This window comes from Theropithecus gelada, chromosome 10 (assembly GCF_003255815.1).
Source record: "Theropithecus gelada isolate Dixy chromosome 10, Tgel_1.0, whole genome shotgun sequence".
NCBI lineage: Eukaryota > Metazoa > Chordata > Mammalia > Primates > Cercopithecidae > Theropithecus > Theropithecus gelada.
Genome location: NC_037678.1, coordinates 65,508,946 through 65,533,085, shown reverse-complemented (window position 1 = coordinate 65,533,085; position 24,140 = coordinate 65,508,946). Strand labels below are relative to the sequence as shown.

General features: G+C 45.4%; 1 protein-coding gene across 2 annotated transcripts in view; it reads right to left on the bottom strand.

Annotated features, from left to right (window-relative positions):
• The window catches only part of MROH8 (maestro heat like repeat family member 8), a 77,773-nt gene that overhangs the window by 9,872 nt on the left and 43,761 nt on the right, over window positions 1-24,140 (bottom strand). The window contains exons 13-20 of one of the 2 annotated variants that reach the window (XM_025400128.1): window positions 15,888-16,023; window positions 13,054-13,244; window positions 10,097-10,234; window positions 9,702-9,816; window positions 8,904-9,044; window positions 4,266-4,430; window positions 3,070-3,225; window positions 1,441-1,563 (exon numbers count right to left, since the gene is read on the bottom strand). In XM_025400128.1, the coding sequence (XP_025255913.1) occupies window positions 1,441-1,563; window positions 3,070-3,225; window positions 4,266-4,430; window positions 8,904-9,044; window positions 9,702-9,816; window positions 10,097-10,234; window positions 13,054-13,244; window positions 15,888-16,023 (1,165 nt within the window). Of the gene's footprint in view, window positions 1-1,440; window positions 1,564-3,069; window positions 3,226-4,265; window positions 4,431-8,903; window positions 9,045-9,701; window positions 9,817-10,096; window positions 10,235-13,053; window positions 13,245-15,676; window positions 16,024-24,140 lie in introns of those variants that run through there. The other variant, XM_025400129.1, reaches the window with a different exon arrangement.

Sequence of the window (24,140 nt, the reverse complement as noted above, 5' to 3'; positions counted from 1 at the left end):
GGGAGGCTGGGTGCGGTGGCTCATGCCTGTAATCCCAGCACTTTAGGAGGTAGAGCAGTGTGGATCACCTGAGGTCAAGAGTTCCAGACCAGCCTGGCCAACATGGCAAAACCCCAGCTCTACTAAAAAAATACAAAACTTAGCCAGACATGGTGGTGTGGGCCTGTAATCCCAGCTACTTGGGAGGCAAGGCCTGGGCAACTGAGTGAGACTCTGTTTCAAAAAAAAAAAAAAATAGGAGGGGGAAAATAGGATTTATTTTGATAGAACTTATGGCATAATTAACATGGACAACTTGTAGTTGACAGCACCAAATTTTCTTCTGTAAATGCTGTCATCAGTGCATCAGCTATAGGTTTGGGTGGAGATCAGACAGATAATCCCTAATGGAATCCCCGACACAAGGGCACTGCAAGTCTGATCAGAGAAAGCTTCTGTGGGTCCTAAAGAGGTGGTACATATGGGAGACTCCTGGGAATAGTCAGTCATTCCTAGGGTCTGCTAGGTGGTTCTAGGGTCAGCTTCTAGAAAACCATGGATGGGCTTGTGGAGGCTGCCCGGGCTCAAGCTTGACCCTGGGATCAGCCACAGTAGCTTCTGTGGAGTTCATGAAGAGAAATGACACCATCTGGGTCCTGGCAGAACAAGTGGCATGCTGCCATCATGCTGCATGGCCACACTGCACAGCAGCCCTTGCTTGGGACTCCCTGGACATGCCCTGATGGACAGTAAAACAATCCGTTCTAGTCAAGGAAAGGATTCAAGATAGTTATAAAAGCAATATATAACTCCATTTCAATTCAGTCCATAAATAACTTTTTCAGCATCAACCTGACCTTGTAGCCTCTGACCCATGTTAGAAGGGCTCCAAAGAGTCCACCAGTCTTTTCGTGACTAAGGGTAGCAATCGAAATTAAATTTGTGACTCAGTTGGGAGGGAACTATAGAAACATAGATCCACAATAAAAAACAGGTCATAGGCCGGGCGTGGTGGCTCACGCATGTAATCCCAGCACTTTGGGAGGCCGAGGCGAGGAGATCACAAGGTCAGGAGATTGAGACCATCCTGGCTAACATAGTGAAACTCCATCTCTACTAAAAATACAAAAAATTAGCTGGGCACGGTGGCGGGCGCCTGTAGTCCCAGATACTCAGGAGGCTGAGGCAGGAGAATGGCGTGAACCCGGGAGGCGGAGCTTGCAGTGAGCTGAGATCATGCCACTGCACTTTAGCCTGGGCGACAGAGCGAGACTCCGTCTCAAAAAAAAAAAAAAAAAAAAAAAAAAAAACCAAAAAACTGCTCATAGATATCAACTGCTGATGTGAAAAGAAATGGGAAATATTTATTGTATGCCATGTTCTGTCATTAAACAGTGTGTCAGAAGAAAATAGGTCTCTCAGTATGTTAAAGAGTTAACAAAGCCATTATTGCTCACATACAAAGAATCTGCAGATTGTTCCTGCTTCAGTAGGTTTGATGTGCCAGGGATCTTTAGAGTACACTTCTTGGGGCAGCTTCCACTTCAGGAACTGGGCACATATAGTTAGGACTCGCCTGCTCTCCTGTGAAAGAGATGATCATAGATCAGCATTTTCAAACATTTTTATTTTTTTGAGACGGAATCTCGTGCTGTTGCCCAGGCTGGACTGCAGTGGTGCCATCTTGGCTCACTGCAACCTCCATCTCCCAGGTTCAAGCGATTCTCTTCCCTCAGCCTCCTGAGTAGCTGGGATTACAGGTGCCCAACACCACGCCTGGTTAATTTTTGTATTTTTAGATAGAGACAGGGTTTTGTCATGTTGGCCAGGTTGGTCTTGAACTCCTGACCTTGGGTGATCCACCCACCCTGGCCTCCCAAAGTGCTGGGATTACAGGCGTGAATCACCATGCCCAGCCTCATTTTTAAACAGAGGTAATCTTTCTTCAATAAAACTAGTACTAAAGTGCAATATGAAAAGCTGATAAAAGGGAGGAGAAGGGCAGAAAGGAACTAGAATCCTGCCCTTCTCCTCCTCCTCCAACTTCCCCAAATAGTCCTTACATGGAATCCACAAAAACCCTAGGGTTCTGGGGAGGATGTAGAAACCACTGGTGCTGGGCAAAAGTGACAGCTTGCAGATGCAATCCCTAGACCGGAGGTTTGGGCAGGAGTTCCCATTACTGTGTGCCCTAGAGATGAAGCGCCCACCTCCACTTAACTGTTCCTATGCCATTTTTCTGTCACTCTACAAAGGAAGTGCAGCTCCTGACTTCTGTCCTTGTGGCATCTCTGGGTTGGAAGGAAGGAATTCCAGAGGACTGATCTCGTCCTGATCCACATCCTTGAGCAAAATTTAGCAAGTTCGTTGTTCTCAGAATGCCACCCATGCACCATGCAACACCTCTGATGAATCTTCAAGCCAGTATTTTATCTCAGGTCCACTAGATGTTTGGGCCATAAGAATTCCTTTGGCTACTGATGGGCATATAAATTACTTCAGCCACTATATTTAGTGATTTATAAATATCTAATAAAAAGTTAAAGACACCTAGATACTCTACTTCTGGGTTTATGCCCTCAAGAAACTCTCATATGTGTGCACAAGGAAATAGGTAAAATAATTGCAGCACTGTAATAATGAAAAATTGAAATGTCAGGCCAGGCGCGGTGGCTCATGCTTGTAATCCCAGCACTTTGGGAGGCCAAGGCAGGTGGATCACTTGAGGTCAGGAGTTTGAGACCAGCCTGGCCAACATGGCGAAACCCCATCTCTACTAAAAATACAAAAATTAGCCAGGCATGGTCGTGGGCAGCTGTAAGCCCAGCTACCTGGGAGGCTGAGGCAGGAGAACTGCTTGAACCCAGGAGGTGGAGGTTGCAGTGAGCTGAGATCACACCGCTGCACTCCAGCCTGGGTGACAGAGACCCTGTCTCAAAAATATATACACACACACACATATATACACACACACACATACACACACACACACACATATACATATATATATATGAATGCTTCTTTTCTTTGCAGCGTTGGCTCTGGATTTGAAGTTATTGAGGGATGAGAGACCCCAACAGTAGGCATTACCTCAGCTACTGCATCATTTTCATCCTGAGAATACAGAAGTAGTGGGACCAAGCTGTCCAGGACTTGTTTCTCTACACTCTTCTTATCTGGGTTTTTTACAGACTTTATGGCGGCTCCAAAGAGAGTCATGGAGAAACGATGAACATCAGGTCTCACCTAGGAAGGGAGTAGACAAAGGGAAGCAACTCACTGAATGTGTGCATGCTTAGCTTGTAAGAACTTGGGAGGGGGTGAAAAGCCAGTCCTGGTAGGACGCTATTTAGCTGTATGTAGCTGAGGGCAAGAAATAAGATATACGTGCACACAGGCCAGGCGCAGTGGCTCACGCCTGTAATCCCAGCACTTTGGGAGGCTGAGGTGGGCAGATCACTTGAGGTCAGGAGTGCAAGACCAGCCTGGCCAATATGGGGAAACCCCGTCTCCACTAAAAATACAAAAGTTAGCCGGGCGTGGTGACACATGCCTGTAGTCCCAGCTACTCGGGAGGCTGAGGCAGGAGAATCACTTCAGGTCAGGAGTTTGAGCTACCTGGGAGGCAGAGGTTGCAGTGGGCCAAGATCACACCACTGCACTCCAGCCTGGGCAACAGAGCAAGCCTCCATCTCCCTCCCTCTCATATATATATGGACACAGTAAGACTTGCTGCTTTGGCACTACTTGTTTTCTCACTCTACAAGTGAGAGATGCACACAGTCTCACCTGTAGTCAGCAAACCTTGTGCCTGGTACAGGCAGGAACCATTCACACAGGCTGTTTTGCGGAAATCTGAAATCCCAGCCTTGGTATGTTTTACTCTTCCAAGGATGCTGGTCACTGTGCTCCATGTATTTCCTCTTGAGAAATATATGGGATTTGGGACAGGGACATAAATATCATCCACCATCTTGACCCAGTTCTGATAGTTCTTGAAGGGAAAGACAATGTTTTCCCCTTCCCCATCACAAAGCAGGGTAGTACCTTAGCAAGTTTCTAGGTTCAGTTTTTTGTTGTTGTGGTTGTTAAATGTGAAAAACAATAACATCTGCCTTATCAACATCACAGGTTACCTGGAAGGGTCTTAAGAGAGCAGGTTTGAAATGCTCTGAAAGTAAAAGTCCTATACCTAGTAGAGTGTATTTATTACTGTACCAACTTCTGTTTGCTGTTATGCCCATTACCCTCCTCCTAGGAAAGTCTCTCCTCTCTGATTATCTTACATCACCAAATAAGGAGAACAGAGTCCTCATCATGGCAGCCAGGGTAGTGAAATCCATTGTTCTAACAAGTTGCAGGAGTATCTGGATGGCTGACAGAACGATCTTCTTATCGGTTTCACGCAAGCTGTCTACGATGTACGGCAACAGGCTCTTGATGTCTTCTCTCTGTGTGGCCAAAGGGAGCACATCAGCTTTTCTCCTGATCGCACGTCACCTGGTACCAAAGGGGGTGCTCCCCATCTTTACTTAGCACCTAGTGCTAACTGATTTTTGTTAGGGCTGGCAGATCCAGAAGGGAGAAGAAGGGGATATGATGGCCCTCTCTCAGTACTGGCGGGTCTGATACATAGAGGTGGGGCAGAGCTGCTTTGAGTTGCCTCAAGGGCAAAAGTGGGACCAGGCAGGGAAGGTCTAGGGCTATGGGCTTGGGCTAACTGTAAGGAAGAGCTCTGCTAACAAGGGAAAGTGGAACAGGTAGCTCAGGCCATGGTGAGCTCCCAAACACACAAGGTATCCAAACAGAGGCTCAAAGATCCTGATATGGTTTGGCTCTGTGTCCTCACCTAAATTTCATCTTGAATGATAATTCCCACATGTAGAGGGAGGGACTTGGTGGGAAGTGATTGGCTCATGAGGGTGGCTTCCCCCACGCTGTTCTCATGATAGTGAGGGAGGTCTCAGGAGATCTGATAGTTTTAAAGTGGCAGTTTTGGCTGGGTGCGGTGGCTCATGCCTGTAATCCCAGCACTTTGGGAGGCCAAGGCAGGTGAATCACTCGAGATCAGGAGTTCGAGACCATTCTGGCAATATGGCGAAACCCCATCTCTACTAAAAATACAAAAATTAGGCCCGGCGCGGTGGCTCATGCCTGTAATTCCAGCACTTTGGGAAGCCGAGGCGGGTGAATCACCTGAGGTCAGGAGTTGCCTAACCAACATGGCAAAACCCTGTCTCTACTAAAAATACAAAAATTAGCCAGGCATGGTAGCACATACCTGTAATCCCAGGTACTCAGGAGGCTGAGACAGGAGAATTGCTTGAACCCGGCAGACGAAGGTTGCAGTGAGCCGAGATCGCACCATTGCACTCCAGCCTGGGTAACAAGAGCAAAACTCTGTCTCCAAAAAAAGAAAAAAAAAAAAAAAAAAAAAGCCTGGTGGTGCGTGCCTGTGGTCCCAGCTACTCAGGAGGCTAAGGCAGGAGAATTGCTTAGCTTGAACTCAGATGGCGGAGGTTGCAGTGAACCGAGATCACACCACTGCACTCCACCCTAGGTGACACAGCGAGACTCAGTCTCAAAAAAAATAAAATAAAATAAAAGTAGCAGTTTCCCCTGCTTTCTGTCTCTCTCCTGCTCTGCCGTTGTGAAGATGTATCTGCTTCCCCTTTGCCTTCTGCCATGATTGTAAGTTTCCTGAGGCCTCCCTAGCTGTGCGGAATTGAGAGTCTAGTAAACCTCCTTTGTTTATAAATTACCCAGTCTCAGGGAGTATCTTTATAGCAGTGTGAAAACAGATCCCCGGGCAGGAATTCAAGCAGAATTTGACTGAGGACTTAAGGGTTCTTCTCATTCTGAAAAGGGATTCTGCTCTTCTGAAACTACTGAAAGCAAGCAGTCTCAGGGTTGTAAAGTTTAAACATACACATGAAAAAGTAAGTAGAATATAAACACAAGTTAGAAAGTCAATTTTTTTAAAAAAGAAAAAGTAAGTAGAATAAAGCAATAGATATTAATGTATCCAATCAACCAGAATTAACATACATTGACATTTGTCATTTTTGCTTCAGAAATACATTTTTTTTTTAAGACAGGGTGTCGCTCTGTCATTCAGGCTGCAGTGCAGTGGTGCGATCTTGGCTCACTACAACCTCTGCTTCACGGGTTTAAGCAATTCTCCTGCCTCAGCCTCCCAACTAGCTGGGACTACAGGCATATGCTACCATGGCTAATTTTTGCATTTTTAGTAGAGATGGAGTTTCACTACATTGGCCAGGTTGGTCTCAAACTCCTGACATCAGGTGATCTGCTCGCCTCGGCCTCCCGAAGTGCTGGGATTACAGACGTGAGCCACTGCACCTGGCCCCAAATATTTTTAAATAAAATATTTGGTGAAGTAGTTCATGCCTGTAATCCCAGCTACTCTGGAGGCTTAGGTAAGAGGACTGCTTAAGGCCAGGAGTTCAAGGCTGCAGTGAGCCATGATCATGTCACTGTACTCTAGCCTGGGCAACAGAGCAGGACCCTGTCTCTAAAAAAAAATTTAAAAAGTAAAAATAGGCCAGGCGCAGTGGCTCATGCCTGTAATCCCAGCACTTTGGGAGGCCGAGACGGGCGGATCATGAGGTTGAGACCATCCTGGCTAACACATGAAACCCCATCTCTAGTAAAAAATACAAAAAATTAGCCAGGCATGGTGGCAGGTGCACATCATCCCAGCTACTTGGGAGGCTGAGGCAGGAGAATGGTATGAACCTGAGAGGCAGAGCCTTGCAGTAAGCCGAGATCGTGCCACTGCACTCCAGCCTGGGTGACAGAGCCAGACTCCATCTCAAAAAAATATAAAATAAAATAAAATAAAAATAAATAAACAAATAAATAAAATAGAACTCCAGGCCACCTGTGGTGGCTCACACCTGTAATCCCAGCACTTTGGAAGGGTGAGGCAGGCAGATCGCTTGAGACCAGCCTGGCCAACATGGTGAAACTCTGTCCCTACTAAAACATACAAAAATTAGCCAGGCATAATGGCAGACGCCTGTAATCCCAGGTACTTGGAAAGCTGGGACTTGGAGACTCGCTTGAACCCAGGAGGCAGAGGTTGCGGTGAGCAAAGATTATGCCAATGCACTCTAGCCTGGGTGACAAAGAGAGTCCCTGTCCGCCCCCCCCCCCCAAAAAAAAAGAAAAGAAAAGAGAAAGAAAAAGAAAGAAAGAAAAAGAAATAGAACTCCAGTGACAAAACTGAAGCTTCAGAAATTCCTCATGTCTTCTGGCTTAGGCTTAGTTTTCTCATCAGGCCTATGGAAGATGAGCTTTCTTCCAACATGAATGTCAGGGATCTTTTTTTTATATGACAAGCATCTTGGGAGCATATCAATGGTCTCTTCAATCTACTCCATGGGGCAACATGGTACAAGGCATAAAACAATACCTAAATGCTGTCCAGGTTGTGATAATGAGTATACTTCCCATGCAAATTGCAGCTATCAGCTATTATGAATATGTATGATTTGGATTTTTAATTTATTTCATCTAATTCCATTAACTTTTTTTTTCTTTTTTTTTATGGGACAGAGTTTTGCTCTTGTTGCCCAGGCTGGAGTGCAATGGTGCAATCTCTGTTCACTGCAACCTCCGCTTCCCAGGTTTAAATGATTCTCCTGCCTTAGCCTCCCGAGTAGCTGGGATTATAGGCAGCGCCACCATGCCTGGCTAATTTTTGTATTTTTAGCAGAGATGGGGTTTCTCCATGTTGGTTAGGCTGGTCTTGAACTCTTGACCTCAGGTGATTCACCCGCCTCGGCTCCCAAAGTGTTAGTATTATAGGATTATAGGCGTGAGCCACCGCATCTGGCCTAACTTTTTTTTCTGAGATGGAGTCTTGCTCTGGAGCAAGACTGGAGTGCAGTGGTGCCATCTCGGCTCACTGCAACCTCCGCCTCCCGGGTTCATGCGATTCTCCTGCCTCAGTCTACTGAGTAGCTGGAATTACAGGTGTGTGCCACCATGCCTGGCTAATTTTTGTATTTTTAGCAGAGATGGGGTTTCACCATGTTGGCCAGGCTAGCCTCAAACTCCTCACCATGTGATCCACCTGCCACGGCTTCCCAAAGTGCTGTGATTATAGGCGTGAGCCATCGTGCCCGGCCAATTTCATTAGTTTTTCAATAGACACTACTTGCCTATTTCTTAGGCATAAAATTTTAAATGATACAAAAGGACATGCAGGCAAAAAGACCCTCTCCCACCTACTCCTGTCCCCAGGTTACCCAACTGTCCTCAGCTGTTTTCAGTTTCTTAGGTGCTGTTTTGGGTGATTTATTTGTGTCTTAGGAATCAGTGGTCTGGGCCAGGAGCTGTGGCTCACACCTGTAATCCCAATATTTTGGGAGGCTGAGGTAGGCAGATCACTTGAGCCCAGGAGTTTGAGAACAGCCCTGGCAACACAGTGAAACTCTGTCTCTACCAAAATTTTAAAAATCAGCTGGGCATAGTGGCATGCGCCTGTGGTCCTTGCTACTCAGGAGGCTGAGGCAGGAGGATCACTTGAGCCCGGGAGGTTGAAGCTGTAGCGAGCAGTGATGGTGTCACTGAACTCCAGCCTGGGCAACAAAGCAAGACCCTATCTCAAAAAAAGAAAAAAAAAAAGAAAAGAAAGAAGAAAGAGAGAAAGAAAGAGAGAATGAGAGAAAGAAAGAAAGAAAGAAAGAAGAAAAGAAAAGAAAGAGAAGGAAAGGAAGAAAGGAAGGAAAGAAAGCAAAGAAAGAAAGAAAGGAAGAAAAAGAGAGAAAGAGAAAGAAAGCAAGAAAGCAAGCAAGAAAGAAAAGAAAAGGAAAGGAAAGGAAAAGAAAAAAGAAAAGAAAAGAAAAGAAAAGAAAAGAAAAGAAAAGAATCCATGGTCTGGGGGCCCCTCCTACCATCTCCTGGTGTCCAACAATATTATACAGTCCCCTCAGGCCGAGAATTCTAAAGAGATGATTTCCATCTTGTAGCCAGTCTTTAAAGCGGGCAACAGAGTATATGCTGGGCAGTCTCTTGGCCACTGGACTCCGGAGAAGCTGAAAGAACCCAGAGATCAGCCAAAAAAATGATCTTTCTCTCATGTGGGGAACTACCTTCCCACCAATGCTAAAGCATATATTTTCCTTTTAAATCTCTACAATACAGAACATACAGGATATTTATTTACCCTATAGGTACACAAGGAATACTGAATTATGCACGTGTGGAAAGAAGAATTTCGAGAGGCTTGAATCTGAAAATTCTTTCTTTTTTGTGGTTTTTTGTTTTGTTTTTCTGAGATGGAGTCTCACTCTGTTGCCCAGGCTGGAGTGCAGTGGTGTGATCTTGGCTCACTGCAACCTCTGCCTCCTGGGTTCAAGCGATTCTCATGCCTCCGCCTCCCGAGTAGCTGAGATTACAGGAGCCTGTCACCAAGCCCAGCTAATTATTTTGTATTTTTAGTACAGACAAGGTTTCACCATGTTGGCCAGGTTAGTTTTGAACTCCTGAACTCAGGTGATCTGCCTGCTTCAGCCTCCCAAAATGCTGGGATTACAGGCATGAGCCACTGCGCCCAGCCTTGAATCTGAAAATTATTTCTATCTTACTCTTGAAACAGATCCCAACATGCCACTAACTTGAAGTAGCCTAGGAAGGCAGGGATTGCTGCTTCGTAAGCTTCCTGAATCCAGCTTCTAAAGAATGAGTCTTACCTCCACAAAAAACCCTGCAGATGTGAGTTTATGTTTATCATTCCCTCGGTTAAGAAAAGGCACTAATAAGTACATGACCTTCTGTGCAAGGAGCCGATTTCTTTCCAGCAATGCGCTGCAAAACACAACACCAACAGAATGACTCTCAGATATGCTCCCATCCAGAGGGCATTGTCTCAGGGCTGGGGACCCTCTGGAAGTTCTTGCCCAGCTACAGGACAGTATATGGTAGGGCCAGGACCTCTGAAAAATTTGCCTAGCATTATGGATATTTGCCCACCCTCTTATAAGGAGGTTATTCAACCTTAGTTGCTGTGATAACTAGAAGGGAAATAAATACCCAAAACAATGCTGATTTAGAACAGGTGGGTGTATGCATGACAAGGAAGCCTCACTTGGCAAGGAGAAATACTCCCTGAAGATGGCAATCTTTTCCTCCCAGGAGAGCCCATCCTTTATTCTTTTCCATGATGTTGAATTCCTGCAAGCAGCATGTTCTGAGGAGGAGAGTCTTTGTAGCCTGCATGGCAAAGCTAAATCAAACAAAAACAGTGTGGGTGATTTGAGTAGGTCCCTCCAACTGCCCAGCACACAATCACCCCATTCTCACAGAGGAGGGCCATGCATTGACAACTGCTGGACTATAATTCTCTCCTTCCCAGACTGCCCAAAAGACTCTTCTCTTTTTTCTTTTACTTTCTTCTTCTTCTTCTTCTTCTTTTTTTTTTTGTTTTGAGACGGAGGCTTGCTCTGTTGCCCAGGCAGGAGTGCAGTGGTGAGATCGTGGCTTGCTGCAACCTCCGCCTCCCTGGTTCAAGCAATTCTCCTGCCTCAGCGTCCTGAGTAGCTGGGATTACAGGCGCGCGCCACCACACCCAGCTAATTTTTGTATTTTTAGTAGAGAAGGGGTTTCACCATGTTGGTCAGGCTGGTCTCAAACTCCTGACCTCAGATGATATGCCCATCTCGGCCTCCCAAAGTGTTGTATTTACAGGCATGAGCCACCATGCCCGGCCTACTTTCAAGACTAGTCAAGTGCAGTAGTGAGACCAAAAGAGTCTTAATGCTCTAATAACTTGTAAGGCCCTTTACACAAGATCTCAGCATAAAGAAATCTAACTAGGTCTCATTTCCCCAGGAGTTTAGAAGGAAATCTATGATAAAAGAAATGATCTGGGATGCTAAACAGACACATACTGCTTTTTTTTTAAAGTTTTACTGAGATACAATTTACCCCACACAATTTATCTTCACTGTTTTTATTATTTATTTATTTGAGACAGGGTCTTGTTCTGTCACCCAAACTGGAGGGCAAGGGTGCCATCGTGGCTCACTGCAGCCTTGAGCTCCTGGGCTCAAGTGATCCTCCTGCCTCAGCGTCCAGAGTAGCTGTAATTACAGGCACGTGCCATCTGGCTCCGATAATTTAAGAAAAAAAATTGTTTTGACACAGGGTCTGGTTCTGTCGCCCAGGTTGGAGTGCAGTGGCGTGATTTCTGCTCACTGCAGTCTCAATCTCCTAGGCTCAAGCAATCTTCCCACCTCAGCCTCCCGAGTAGTTGGGACCACAAGTGTGTGCCAACATGCTTGGCTAATTTTTGTAGAGACAGGGTTTCACCCCGTTGCCCAGGCTGGTCCTGAACTCCTGAGCTCAAGTAGTCCTCCTGCCTCAGACTCCCAAAGTGTTGGAATTACACATGTGGGCCACTGCACCCAGCCTAAAAATTTTTTGTAGAGACAGGGTCTTGCCCTGTTGCCTAGGCTGTTCTTAAACTCCTAGCTTCAAATGATCCTCCTGCCTTGGCCTCCCAAAGTGCTGGGATTACAGGAATGAGCCATTGTGCCTGGCCCTCCACTGTCTTTAAAAGCTACTGACTGAACTGTTATCCCATACCTAGCATCAGAGAATCTTAAAGCTGGAAGGAGCCTGAGCAACACAGTGAGACCCCTTCTCTACAAAAAATAAAAATAATTAGCTGGGCATGGTGGCAGGCAACTGTGGTTCAGCTACGCAGGAGGCTGAGGTGGGAGGATCACGTGAACCCAGGATGTTGAGGCTGCAGTGAGCCATGATCATGCCACTGCACTCCAGCCTGGGTGACAGACAGAGACCCTGTCTCAAAAAATAAAACAAAATAATAAATAAAGCTGGAAGGGTCCTTCAAGATCACCTTGCCTGACCTTTTCATTTATAGATAAGGAAACGGAGGCACAGAACAATAGATTTGCTCAGGGTATAGAACTAGTTGAATGGATGAATGAGAACTGCACTAGAACTCAGGTCTACTGACTTAGTCTGGTGTTCTTAAATATGTCACATTATAGTACTTTCTCTGAAAGAAATCCATGTACCATAGCAACACTAAAAAACTTCTTTATTATTATTTTTTTAGACAGAATCTCGCTCTGTTGCCCAGGTTGGAGTACAATGGTGTGATCTCGGCTCACTGCAATCTCTGTCTCCCAGGTTCAAGTGATTCTCCTGCCTCAGGCCTCCTGAGTAGCTGGGATTACAGGCATGTGCCAGTACACCCAGCTAATTTTTGTATTTTTAGTAGAGACGGGGTTTCACCATGTTGGCCAGGCTGGTCTCAAACTCCTGACCTCAGGTGATCCACCTGCCTCAGCCTCCCAAAGTGCTGGGATTACAGGCATGAGCCACCACACCCGACCAACACCACTAAGAAATTTCTACTGAGACTCTAATGGAACTTAAAAATCTCTCTCCGGCTGGGCGCGGTGGCTCACGCCTGTAATCCCAGCACTTTCGGAGGCCAAGACAGGTGGATCATGAGGTCAGGAGATTGAGACCATCCTGGCTAACAAGGTGAAACCCTGTCTCTACTAAAAATACAAAAAATTAGCTGGGCGTGGTGGCGGGCACCTGTAGTCCCAGCGACTCAGGAGGCTGAGGCAGGAGAACTGTGTGAACCCGGGAAGCGGAGCTTGCAGTGAGCTGAGGTCGTGCCACTGCACTCCAGCCTGGGCAACTGAGCAAGACTCCATCTCCAAAAAAAAAAATCACTGCATGGTGCATCAGTTTTAGAGGTAGGTTTAGGCTGTTTTGTTTCCATCTCTACTTGATTTGTTAGGAAAGGGTTAACAAAATACCACATTTGGCTAACCCAGATATAACCCAGATAGCCAAATTTACCTTGTTACCAATAAAACCAAAGATAACCAATGAAAGCTCAGAATGATTCCTGGGCATTTCATCTTGATGGCTCATGAGGACTGAAGGTTGTAAGCTCCCCTCCAGTTGGAACTACATCTTGGCTATCCCTGTGTTTACCACAGTGCCCAGTCCTTAGTATGTGTTACTTAATGTCAATGAAATAATGATGGGCAGTACCACAAAGGGGTGACCTCTGAAGACACTTCCTGTTCTGCATACAGGCCACTTGGGATGTCGACATCGGACATGGTGAGACCGATGCTATGATGAATCTGGATGAGCAGTGTCATGAGAAGCTGAGGAAAGAGTCGGAATGTAGCTGCTCGAAGCCTGTTTCCCAAAAACACCTCATAAAGGGCATCTGTTGCCTGTGGTGGAAAAGACAGAGCGGAACTAAGCACCTGCCATTTTGAAATACAGAAGTCATGAAGTCATGAAGGAAACTATTAATATATTTGACTACATACAAATACAAAGCCAGGGCAACATTTACCATAAAGTTAGATGACAACAGGCCAGGTGCAGTAGCTCATGCCTGTAATCCCAGCACTGTGGGAGGCCAAGGTGGGTGGATCACCTTAGGTCAGGAGTTTGAGACCAGCTTGGTCAACATAGTGAAACCCCATCTCTACTAAAAATACAGAAAAATTAGCCAGGTGTGGTGGCTCATGCCTGTAATCCCAGCTACTCAGGAGGCAGAGGCAGGAGAATCGCTTAAACCTGAGAGGTGGAGGTTGCAGTGAGCCAAGATTGTGCCATTGCACTCCAGTTTGGGTGACAGAGTGAGACCCCGTCTCAAAAAAAAAGAAAAAGAGTTAGATGACAACAACCTGGAGAAGTATTTGTATCAATATATTATTCTTACTATATAAAATGCTCTTACATAGCAGTAAAAAAAAGTGAAGGCTTATTGGTCAAAGGGTAGGCCGCATACCAGTAGCACTGTCATCACCTGGGAGCTGGTTAAACAGGGATAATCTCAAGCCCCATCCCAGACCTTCCACATCAGAACCTGCATTTTAATAATATCCCCAAGTGATTGCGGTTTGTGTGCATATTAAATCTGAGAAGGACTGGTGTATAGGAAATGAACAAACAAGTCATAAAAGAAATATAAATGGCCAATTAAAAACATATACAAGGCTGGGTGTGGTGGCTCACGTCTGTAATCTCAGCATTTTGGGAGGCTGAGGCAGGAGGATTGTTTGAGCCCAGGAGTTCGGGACCAGATAGGGCAACATGGGGAATCCCCGTCTCTACCAAAAAATACAAAAATTAACCAGGCATGGTGACACTCTCTTGTATTCCCAGCTACTCAGGGAGGCTGATGTGGGAGGATCGCTTGAACCCAGGAGGAACAGGTCGCAGTGAGCTGAGATCATGCCACTGCAGTCCAGCCTGGGCAACAGAGTGAGACCCTGTCTCGAAAAGAAAAATAACAATAATTGAGAGCACAGAAAGCTGAACCATAAACTGGTCGGGGAGAAAATAAAGTAAAAAGTAAATGTTGATAGTGGAGCAGGCTGTGTGTGTGTGGAGGCAGAAGGTTTATGGGAACGCCGTACTGTCTGCTCAGTTTTTCTGTGAACTTAAAACTGCTCTAAAAAATAAAGTATTTAAAAGGAAAAAATGTATACCAAATAGATACACCAAAAGTTTATATATGTATAAAGACTTCTGGAAAGTTCATTTTTAGGGAGATTGTTACAGATATGAGCTAAGAAAGGTTTTTACACTTTTTAAAAAAAGGATTGTTTAAAAAAAATCCAAAGAATATGTGACAGAGACTGTATGGGGCCTACAAAGCTTAAAATACTTACCATCTGGTCTTTTACAGAAAGCTGGCCAACCTCTGCTCAGGGAAATCTGCACTTTCTTTCTTTTTTTTTTTTTCTGAGACAGAGTCTCGCTCTGTCACCCAGGCTGGAGTACAGTGGCATGATCTCGGCGCACTGCAACCTCTGCCTCCCGGGCTCAAGTAATTCTCCTGCCTTAATCTCCTGAGTAGCTGGGATTACAGGTGGCTGCCACCATGCCTGGCTAATTTTTGTATTTTAAGTAGAGATGGGGTTGCATCATATTGGGGTCAGGTTGGTCTCAAACTCCTGACCTCAAGTGATCGGCCCGCCTTGGCCTCCCAAAGTGCTGGAATTACAGGTGAGAGTCACTGTGCCTGGTCTTTTTTTTTTTTTTTTTTTTTTTTTTTGAGACGGAGTCTCAGTCTGTTGCCCAGGCTGGAGTGTGGTAGCATGCAATCTTGGCTCACTGCAACCTCTGCCTCCCAGGTTCAAGCAATTCTCCTGCCTCAGCCTCTTGAATAGCTGGGATTACAGGTGAGCACCACTATACCCGGCTAATTTTTGTATTTTAGTAGAGATGGGGTTTCACCATATTGGCCAGGCTGGTCTTGAACTCCTGACCTCAGGTGATCTACCTGCCTTGGTCTCCCAAAGTGTTGGGATTATAGGCGTGAGCCACTGCATCTGGTCTGCACTTTGTTTTATACAGTTCTACAATATTTGAAGTTTTTTTTCCCACAAGTTTGCATTGTTCTTTAACTATGATGATACATATTTTTTAGAATATGAGGGAAGGAATGTTTTAAACATATTAAACCAGGGATGTTTCCAAGGGACAGATGACAGTCATGGGTTCTTAATTTCTGTTTCTGGTTGGGCCAACAAAGCCCCTTCCTCATCCCTCTTTTCCGCTTATCACTAGAGACAGAAATTAAACACCATGGCTTCAGGCTGTCAAAAGCCTAAAACAAAACCAAACAGAATAACAAAAACAAAAAAAGGCAGGTTGGACAAGTTTGTATTAAAGCATTCTGACTCCTTCACTTTCCCCAGCTTCCTCCATGTCAATCCCTTGGCAGAAACACTGTAGACTTATAAATGGATGACAGATGCAGGCTTTGAGAGGGACCAAAAGGAACACTCTCCACTGGGGTGTGGGGTCAGTCATCCTGGGAGGGGCTGACATTAGAGGGGCAGAGCTCAAGGGCTTACAGCCACAGCCACATATGCCATCTTCTCCTGCGCGGGCTCATTATGGCATTTCTGCAGCTTCCTCAGGAGCCTCCACAGAATCCAGGTCGTGCTAGGAAGCTCCACTGCCAGCATTCTCCACACCTCAGCCAGGTGCCTGGAAATCCCAAAGAGCAAGAGGGTTCAGGAGAAAGGCTGATTCCAATGCAATCTACAAGAGGTTCTCCTCTCTACTCAGTTCTTCAGGGTGTCAAAAGACTGATTTTGATTTCATAACAGTAACTCCCCTTCTTGTGAGACCCTGTCCCCTTCTTGATTCCTTCTTGTGAGACCCTGTCCCCTACCAAAAAACAAACAAACAAACAAAAAAAGTGGTTGTATCCATTATTTGCCAACAAGCAGAGTAGGATTCCTATTGCTCCATATTTTCTTTTATTTACTTATTTATTTTTTAAAATTTTATTATTCTTATTATTTTGACATGGAGTCTTGCTGTGTCACTCAGGCTGGAGTCAGTGGCACAATCTCATCTCACTGCAACCTCTGTTTCCTGGGTTCAGTCAATTCCCTTGCTTCAGTCTCCCGAGTAGCTGGGATTACAGGTGCCTGCCACCAGCCCGGCTAATTTTTGTATTTTTAGTAGAGCTAAGGTGCCGCCATGTTGGCCAGGCTGGTCTCGAACTCCTGACCTCAAGTGATCTGCCCACCCTGGCCTCCCAAAGTGCTGGGATTACAGGCTGAGCCACTGCACCCAGCCAGTTTTTTAAGTTTTAAGTTCCACTTTAAGTTCAGGGATACATGTGCAGAATGTGCAGGTTTGTTACATAGGTATCCATGTGCCATGGTGGTTTGCTACACCAATCAACCCGTCATCTAGGTGTTAAGCCCACACGTGTTAGGTATTTGTCCTGATGGTCTCCCTCCCCTTGCCCCCCACCCCCAAACCCACCAGGTTTTATCGAATCGAGTTCCCATTGCCTCAGCATGGACTTCAAGGCCATTCATAACCTGGTCCTGACTTAACTTTTCAGCCCCACCACTTCCCCATCACACACTCTATGCTCAGACCATTCAGACCATTCACCTTTACCTAATAAAACTCAACTTTGAAAACCCTATACCTTTGCTTATGTCACTATCTTTTTTTTTTTTTTTTTTTAAGACAGGGTCTCACTCTGTCACCTGGGCTGGAGTGCAGTGGTGCCATACACAGCTCACTGCAGCCTTGAACTCCTGGGCTCAAGCAATCCTCCTGCCTCAGCCACCCGAATAGCTGGGACCACAAGCATGTGCCACCATACCTGGCTAATTTTTAAATTTGTTTTTGTAGAGACGGGGTCTCGCCATGTTGCCCAGACTGGTCTTCAACTCCTGGGCTCAAGCGATCCACCCGCCTCAGCCTCCCAAAGTGCTGGGATTATGGGCATGAGCCACCGTACCCGACCCTTATGTCACTTTCTTAAACTGGAAGACCCTTTCCAAAACTCTTCTCTGCCCATCAAAATCCTTCAAGGTCCAGCTCCAGCATCACGTCTCCTAGGAATCCTTGTTTGCTTCTTCACCATGTCTTTCATAAGAGTTCTCATAGCACTTAAAAAATTTCTTTTTCTTAGAGGTCGCTTCAATCTTATGTGTGCTATCATCAGTTCTTTATGTGTGTATCTGTTCCCTCTGAAGGAAAGGATTCTTTCTGGCTCTTCTTCTAGGAATTCCTCAGGGACTTGCACAATGCCAGGTTCATAGAAGGCATTATAGACACATGTATTCAATCTGGTCTGTGGTCCTCAAATTTTGGCTAAAGTTAATCTTTGAAATAAAGCTTCGATCTTGCTTAGAAGAGATAGCTTCTAAAGAAAAATAATATGTAATAACTTCTCTGTCATTGATTCAAATGTAGGACCTGAGAGTTACGTAAACATTGTGGAAGAACATTACAGTGGGAAGAAAATTGGGAGTTACTCATGCTTTTAATCCATTCTTGTATTTTCAGAATCTACTTAGGCATCTTTGTATGCTAGAGTAAGTTTTTAAAGTGTGAGCTTTCAGGCCAGATGTGGTGGCCTATAATCCTGTAATCCCAGCACTTTGGGAGGCTGAGATGGGAGGATTGCTTGAGCCCAGGAGTTCAACACCAGCCTGGGAAACATGGCGAAACCCTGTCTCTACAAAAAAAGTAAAATTAGCCAGGTGTGGTGGTGTGTGCCTGTAGACCCAGCTACTCAGGAGGCTGAGGTGGGAGGATCATTTGAACCCAGGAGGCAGAGACTGAGGTGAGACAAAATCATACCACTGCACTCCAGCCTGGGTGGCAGGGTGAGACTCTGTCTCGGGGGGAAAAAAAGAAAAGAAAAGAAAAAGAAAGAAAAAAAAGTGTGGTCTTCCAACTGTGAGAATCATCCTAAAACTTGAGAGGCTTAAAGACTACCCCAACATTTCACTCCTCACTTCAGTGATTCTAATTTGTGAATAAAACAAAGTAAGAAGATCCTAAAGAACTTCTAAAGAAAAGGCCAGAAAGGCAATATAGGATGCTGAAAAAGCTCACAGCTGCAGAATGATGAGACGGCAGAATAGGAACATTCATCTGGGATGACATAAAGAAATTCCCATGTTTACTTACCCTCAGTTATTTTCTCTGAATTCCTGAGGGAGTAAATGAAGTGCTTTGAGAAGCTGTTTATTGTGAGAGAAGTGGTACAAAATGCTTTTGGTTGGCCGCACATTTTAAGTGTGCTGAAAATGCTTCTGAATTTAGAAAGCGCACAGCCTTTAAGCCAATGGTTCACGAATTTCAATGCGAGAAACACCTGGAGAGTTTGTTTAAAATATGGAAAAAAATCTTCCCACCTCCAGTGATTCTGATTCTGTAGTTGTGACATGGGTTTTGTTTGCCCATGATTCCTCTGGAAAACTACCTTTTCAAGATCCTTAATAATAATCCTATTTGGTTCGTGTAGTTTGGTGGGAGCTGACTCCAAGCCAGGCTAACCAGAGTCCTGCCCAGGACATCTGTCAGAGCTAAAAAGGAAATGACACACCCTTTCCGCTGCAGTTTTGAGCTGATGGTAACCATTTTTGCCACCTTTAGTGCAAGTCCATCTGAGAGATTAATGGAGCCCTGATGAAAGAAACTGAGTCTCGGGATTCAATCCTGACGACAGACCCTTGGACTTTGCTGTAATATAAGCCTATACAATTCCTTAAGGTAGTGTGAGCTCAGTTTCTGCTACTTTCACCAAGAGTCCTGACTAATATAGTAGGTCTGATGTAGGGTCTCGGAAAATGCTTTTTTTCTTTGAGACAGGGTTTTACTCTGACACTCAGGTTGGAGTGCAGTGGCATGATCATAGCTCACTGCAGTCTCAATTTCCCGGGCTCAGGTAATTCTCCCACCTCAGCCTCCTGAGTATTTGGAACTATAGGGATGTGCCACCACAACTCGCTAATTTTGCACTTTCTGTAGAGACAGGGTTTCACCATATTGCTCAGGCTGGTCTTGAACTCTTGGGCTCAAGCCATCTACCCATCTCAACCTCCTAAAGTGCTAGGATTACAGGTATGAGCCACCATACCTTGCCAGAAGATGCATTTTTTTTTAAACAAGCTTCATAGGGGATTCTGAGGCAATGTGTCAGATACTTTAACAAACACTGCACTAGGAGACCAAAGAAGCCTACATCTTTAAGAACAAATATCTTGTTGTAGCGTCCTTACAGAATAGAAAGAGAAACAGCCTCTTGTCTCTTCTGGTGGAATGCTGGGGCAGAGCACTGCACCAGGGTAGTATGAGGGACATATGTTACATACGCACTCTATGACTTCTTTGGTCCTGCATTAGTGAACTGAGTTTCTCAAAGTATTTCAAGTCCCATAGAGAAACAGTCAGTGGTGAAAATGTAGTGTAATTCCTGTGTCAGTAAATGATATCACCATTAACTTGGCCTCCAAAGTCAAAAACTGAGGAGTGGGGAGTTAGCCTGAATGCCTTCTTCCTCCCTGCCATTCCTTTCCGATTCAATCAAGGTCTGCCTACAGATGCTCCTATTTCTTTTTTTCTTTTTCTTTTTTTTTGAAACAGAGTTTCGCTCTGTTGCCCAGGCTGGAGAGAAGTGGTGCAATCTTGGCTCACTGCAACCTCCACCTCCTGGGTTCAAGCAATTCTCCTGCCTCAGCCTGCAGAGTAGCTGGGATTACAGGGACACGCCACCAAGCCTGGCTAATTTTTTTACTTTTAGTAGAGACGGGGTTCGCCACGTTGGCCAGAATGATCTGGAACTCCTGACCTCAGGTGATCCACTCGCCTTGGCCACCCAAAGTGCTAGGATTACAGGTGTGAGCCACGGCGTCTGGCCAATGCTCCTGCTTCTTTTTTTTTTTTTTTTTTTTTGAGACGGAGTCTCGCTCTGTCGCCCAGGCTGGAGTGCAGTGGCGGGATCTCAGCTCACTGCAAGCTCCGCCTCCCGGGTTCACGCCATTCTCCTGCCTCAGCCTCCAGAGTAGCTGGGACTACAGGCGCCCGCCACCTCGCCCGGCTAGTTTTTTGTATTTTTTAGTAGAGACGGGGTTTCACCGGGTTAGCCAGGATAGTCTCGATCTCCTGACCTTGTGATCCGCCCGTCTCGGCCTCCCAAAGTGCTGGGATTACAGGCTTGAGCCACCGCGCCCGGCCTGCTCCTGCTTCTCCATCTCTGGAGCCACTGCCCTAATCAGGGCATCATCATCTTTTGCCTGAAAAGGTGCAACTGCTTCAGTGCCTGTCCTTCTTCCTGTCTGGCAGAACAGGCTGTAATCCATCTCCACCAGAGTCACACTAAAAATCCACATCTGATGATGTAAGTCCCTTAACTAAAGTTCTTCAGTGGCTTCCCAACTCCCGTAATATCAAGTTCACTATCCCAATTCTTAGTTGGTCCCAATCTATCGCTACTAACTTCTGACCACTTTTTAAAAGCAGCTTTAGTGGCTGGGCATGGTAGCTCACACCTGAAATCCTAGCACTTTGGGAGGCTGAAGCGGGCGGATCACGAGGTCAGGAGATTGAGACCATCCTGGCCAACATGCTTCAGCTCTAGCCATCACATCACTTTCCAGGTGGCAGGAAGAAGAAAGATGATGAGCCCACTCTCTCCCTTTAAGAGTATTTGTCATAGGTTGCATGTACTACTTCAATTTGCATCCAGAATTTAGACAAACGGTCACACCTATATGCAAAACGTCTAGGAAATAAGAGAATTTCAAATACCCAGCTAAAGTTCAGGGATTCTATTACTATAGAAAATGAAAAAATAATTAGTGAATACTGTCTTAAGTATACAATTCACTGACTTTTAGTAAATTTACAAAGTTGTGCAACCATGATGACAATCCAATTTTAGAACATTTCCATCATTGCAAAAAGATCCCTGGTGTCTGAGCCCTTCTTACTATCCACTTTTCTCTCCAGCCACTTTGATCTGCATCTGGCTTTTAGCGTTCATCAGCTTGGGGGCAGCTCTGCTTTCAGAAATCATTTCCTGACCCTTCGTTTAATTAAGTCCCAACCCAGGGGCTTCCACAGAACTCCCTACTTAGCTTTAGAATACTTATGCATCTACGTGGCTACCAGATGGTGCTGCTTAAGGGCGGGGTGCATGTCCTGTCCATTACTTATAGGGCCTAATAGCACTTTGCACATAGTTGATGCTTTAGGTAGCCTCCTAAGAACAATCACCCCAATCTATACGTAAATCCATTAACGTGTGGAGTCCTAACTAGGGAAAGGAAGCCAGGCTGGTGGGAGCAGGGGAAAGGAAAAAGAAAAAGCAGATAAACTGTAAGTCTGCCTTTCTTCATGGTCTAGGACACGGCCCTTCTGCACAATTAACTCACCATCTTCCTCTGCCCAACTATCGCCAGACACCTGCAAATTAGCTCATTGCAACTTGGCATTATCTATACTGCACAAGGCCCTCTTCAACACACAGCATGAACACTATGCTGTAAAATCTCCACCAAGCCTTTGTCTCCTGGCAGTTGGCTTCTCTTCTGCAGGCTGCCCGTTATCTCTCTGGCACCGTTATTTTCCTACTTTCTCTACTAAATCTGCCTTCCTCTACCCACAGCTGTCTTGGTAAATTCTTTTACCCGAGCGCCACCGGCCCAGTCATTGCTCCCCTGTGACATAATGAACTTCAAGTAAATGATAAAAATATAATCAGAATAACATTTCCTGGCCGGGTGCGGAGGCTCACGCCTGTAATCCCAGCACTTCGGGAGGTCGAGGAGGGCAGATCACGAGGTCAGGAGATCGAGACCACGGTGAAACCCCATCTCTACTAAAAATATAAAAAATTAGCCGGGCGTGGTGGTGGGCGCCTGTAGTCCCAGCTACTCTGGAGGCTGAGGCAGGAGAATGGCGTGAACCCAGGAGGCGGAGCTTGCAGTGAGCCGAGATCACGCCACTGCACTCCAGTCTGGGCAACACAGCGAGACTCCATCTCAAAAAAAAAAATAAATAAATAACATTTCCTGAGTAAAGTCAGTTAAATTTTTAAAAGACTCCATAGTTGGCATATGATCTACAGCAGTTCTCAATGTCCTCCCAGAGGTAGAACAAATACAAGCAATAGAATAACACTAAAAGTATACTTAAAAAAATTAAATAGGGCAGCACACGGTGGCTCACGTCTGTCACCCTAGCACTTTGGGAGGCTGTGGCAGGTGGATCACTTGAGCCCAGAAGTTTGAGACCAGTCTGGGTAACATCAAGAAACCACAAAAAATAAAAAATTTAGCTGGGCCTAGTGGTGTGAGCCTGTAGTCCCAGTTGCTCCAGTGGCTGAGGTGGGAAAATTCTTTGAGCCTGGAAGGTTGAGGCTGCAGCAAACTATGACTGTGTCACTACATTGCAGCCTGGGTGACAGAGAAAGACTCTGTCTCAAAACAAACAAACAAACAAAAAACAAAACTAAATATATTTAATATTTTGTACTTAGATTTATTTATTTATTTATTTATTTAGAGACAGAGTCTTGCTCTGTCTCCCAGGCTGGAGTGCATTGGCGCGATCTCGGCTCACTGCAACCTCCACCTCCCAGGTTCAAGAGATTCTCCTGCCTCAGCCTCCCAAGTAGCTGGGATTACAGGTGCGCACCACCACACCAGGCTAATTTTTGTGGTTTTTTTTTTTTGAGACAGAGTCTCACTTAGTCACCCAGGCTGGAGTGCAGTGGCATGATCTCAACTCACTGCAACCTCCGCCTCCCGGGTTGACACCATTCTCCTGCCTCAGCCTCCCTAGTAGCTGGGACTACAGGTGCCCACCACTGCACCCAGCTAATTTTTTTGTGTTTTTACTAGAGACGGGGTTTCACTCTGTTAGCCAGGATGGTCTCGATCTCCTGACCTCGTAATCCGCCCGTCTCAGCCTCCCAAAGTGCTGGGATTACAAGCGTGAGCCACTGTGCCTGGCCTAAGTTTTGTATTTTTTTTAGTAGAGATGGGGTTTCACCATGTTGGCCAGGCTGGTCTGGAACTCCTGACCTCCGGTGATCCACCCACTTCAGCCTCTGAAAGATTTATTTTTAAGTAAGAGTTGAGTACAGATAAGCTATAGCAAGTACCAAACATTTAAGAACAATTTGTTAGAGAAATATATAAAAGCAAGCTCAAAAAAATTTTAAAAAATTTAAAAAGCTTGAGTGTGGTGGTACACACCTGTAGTCTCAGCTACTCAGGTGGCTAAGGTGGGAAGATCACTCGAGCCCAGGAGTTCAAGGCTGCAGTGAGCTATGATTGAGACACTGTCTCTTAAAAAAAAAAAAAAAGTAAGACTGTTACTCTAGGCTGGAGTGCAGTGGCTATTCACAAGTTCAATCATCATGTACTATGGCCCCAAACTCCTGGGCTCAAGTGATTTTCCTGCCTCAGGCTCCTGAGTAGCTGGGACTACAGGTGCGTGCCACCATGCCCAGCTTTAAAAAAAATCTGCATTAATTTTTTCTCTGGATGGGTAAAAGTATTCCGTTATTCGATTTAGTTCAGTTTAGAGAACATAATAAGCACTACACCAAGATATTATGTGACAGCGATTCACTTAAAAGAATACTTTTCAAATAGTTTAAAGCAGGGAAATCTCTTCTTAAATAAAATAGTTGCCCAGAATCACAATAGAGAAAGCAGATAAAAAGCGGCGTTGCTCTGGTTAAAGTGGGGTGGGGGCATGGGACTTTATTCTGAAGCCTTCCTGCCTCTTCCATAGGCATCTTTGTGGAAATTTCCAGGGTGCCTCCAAAT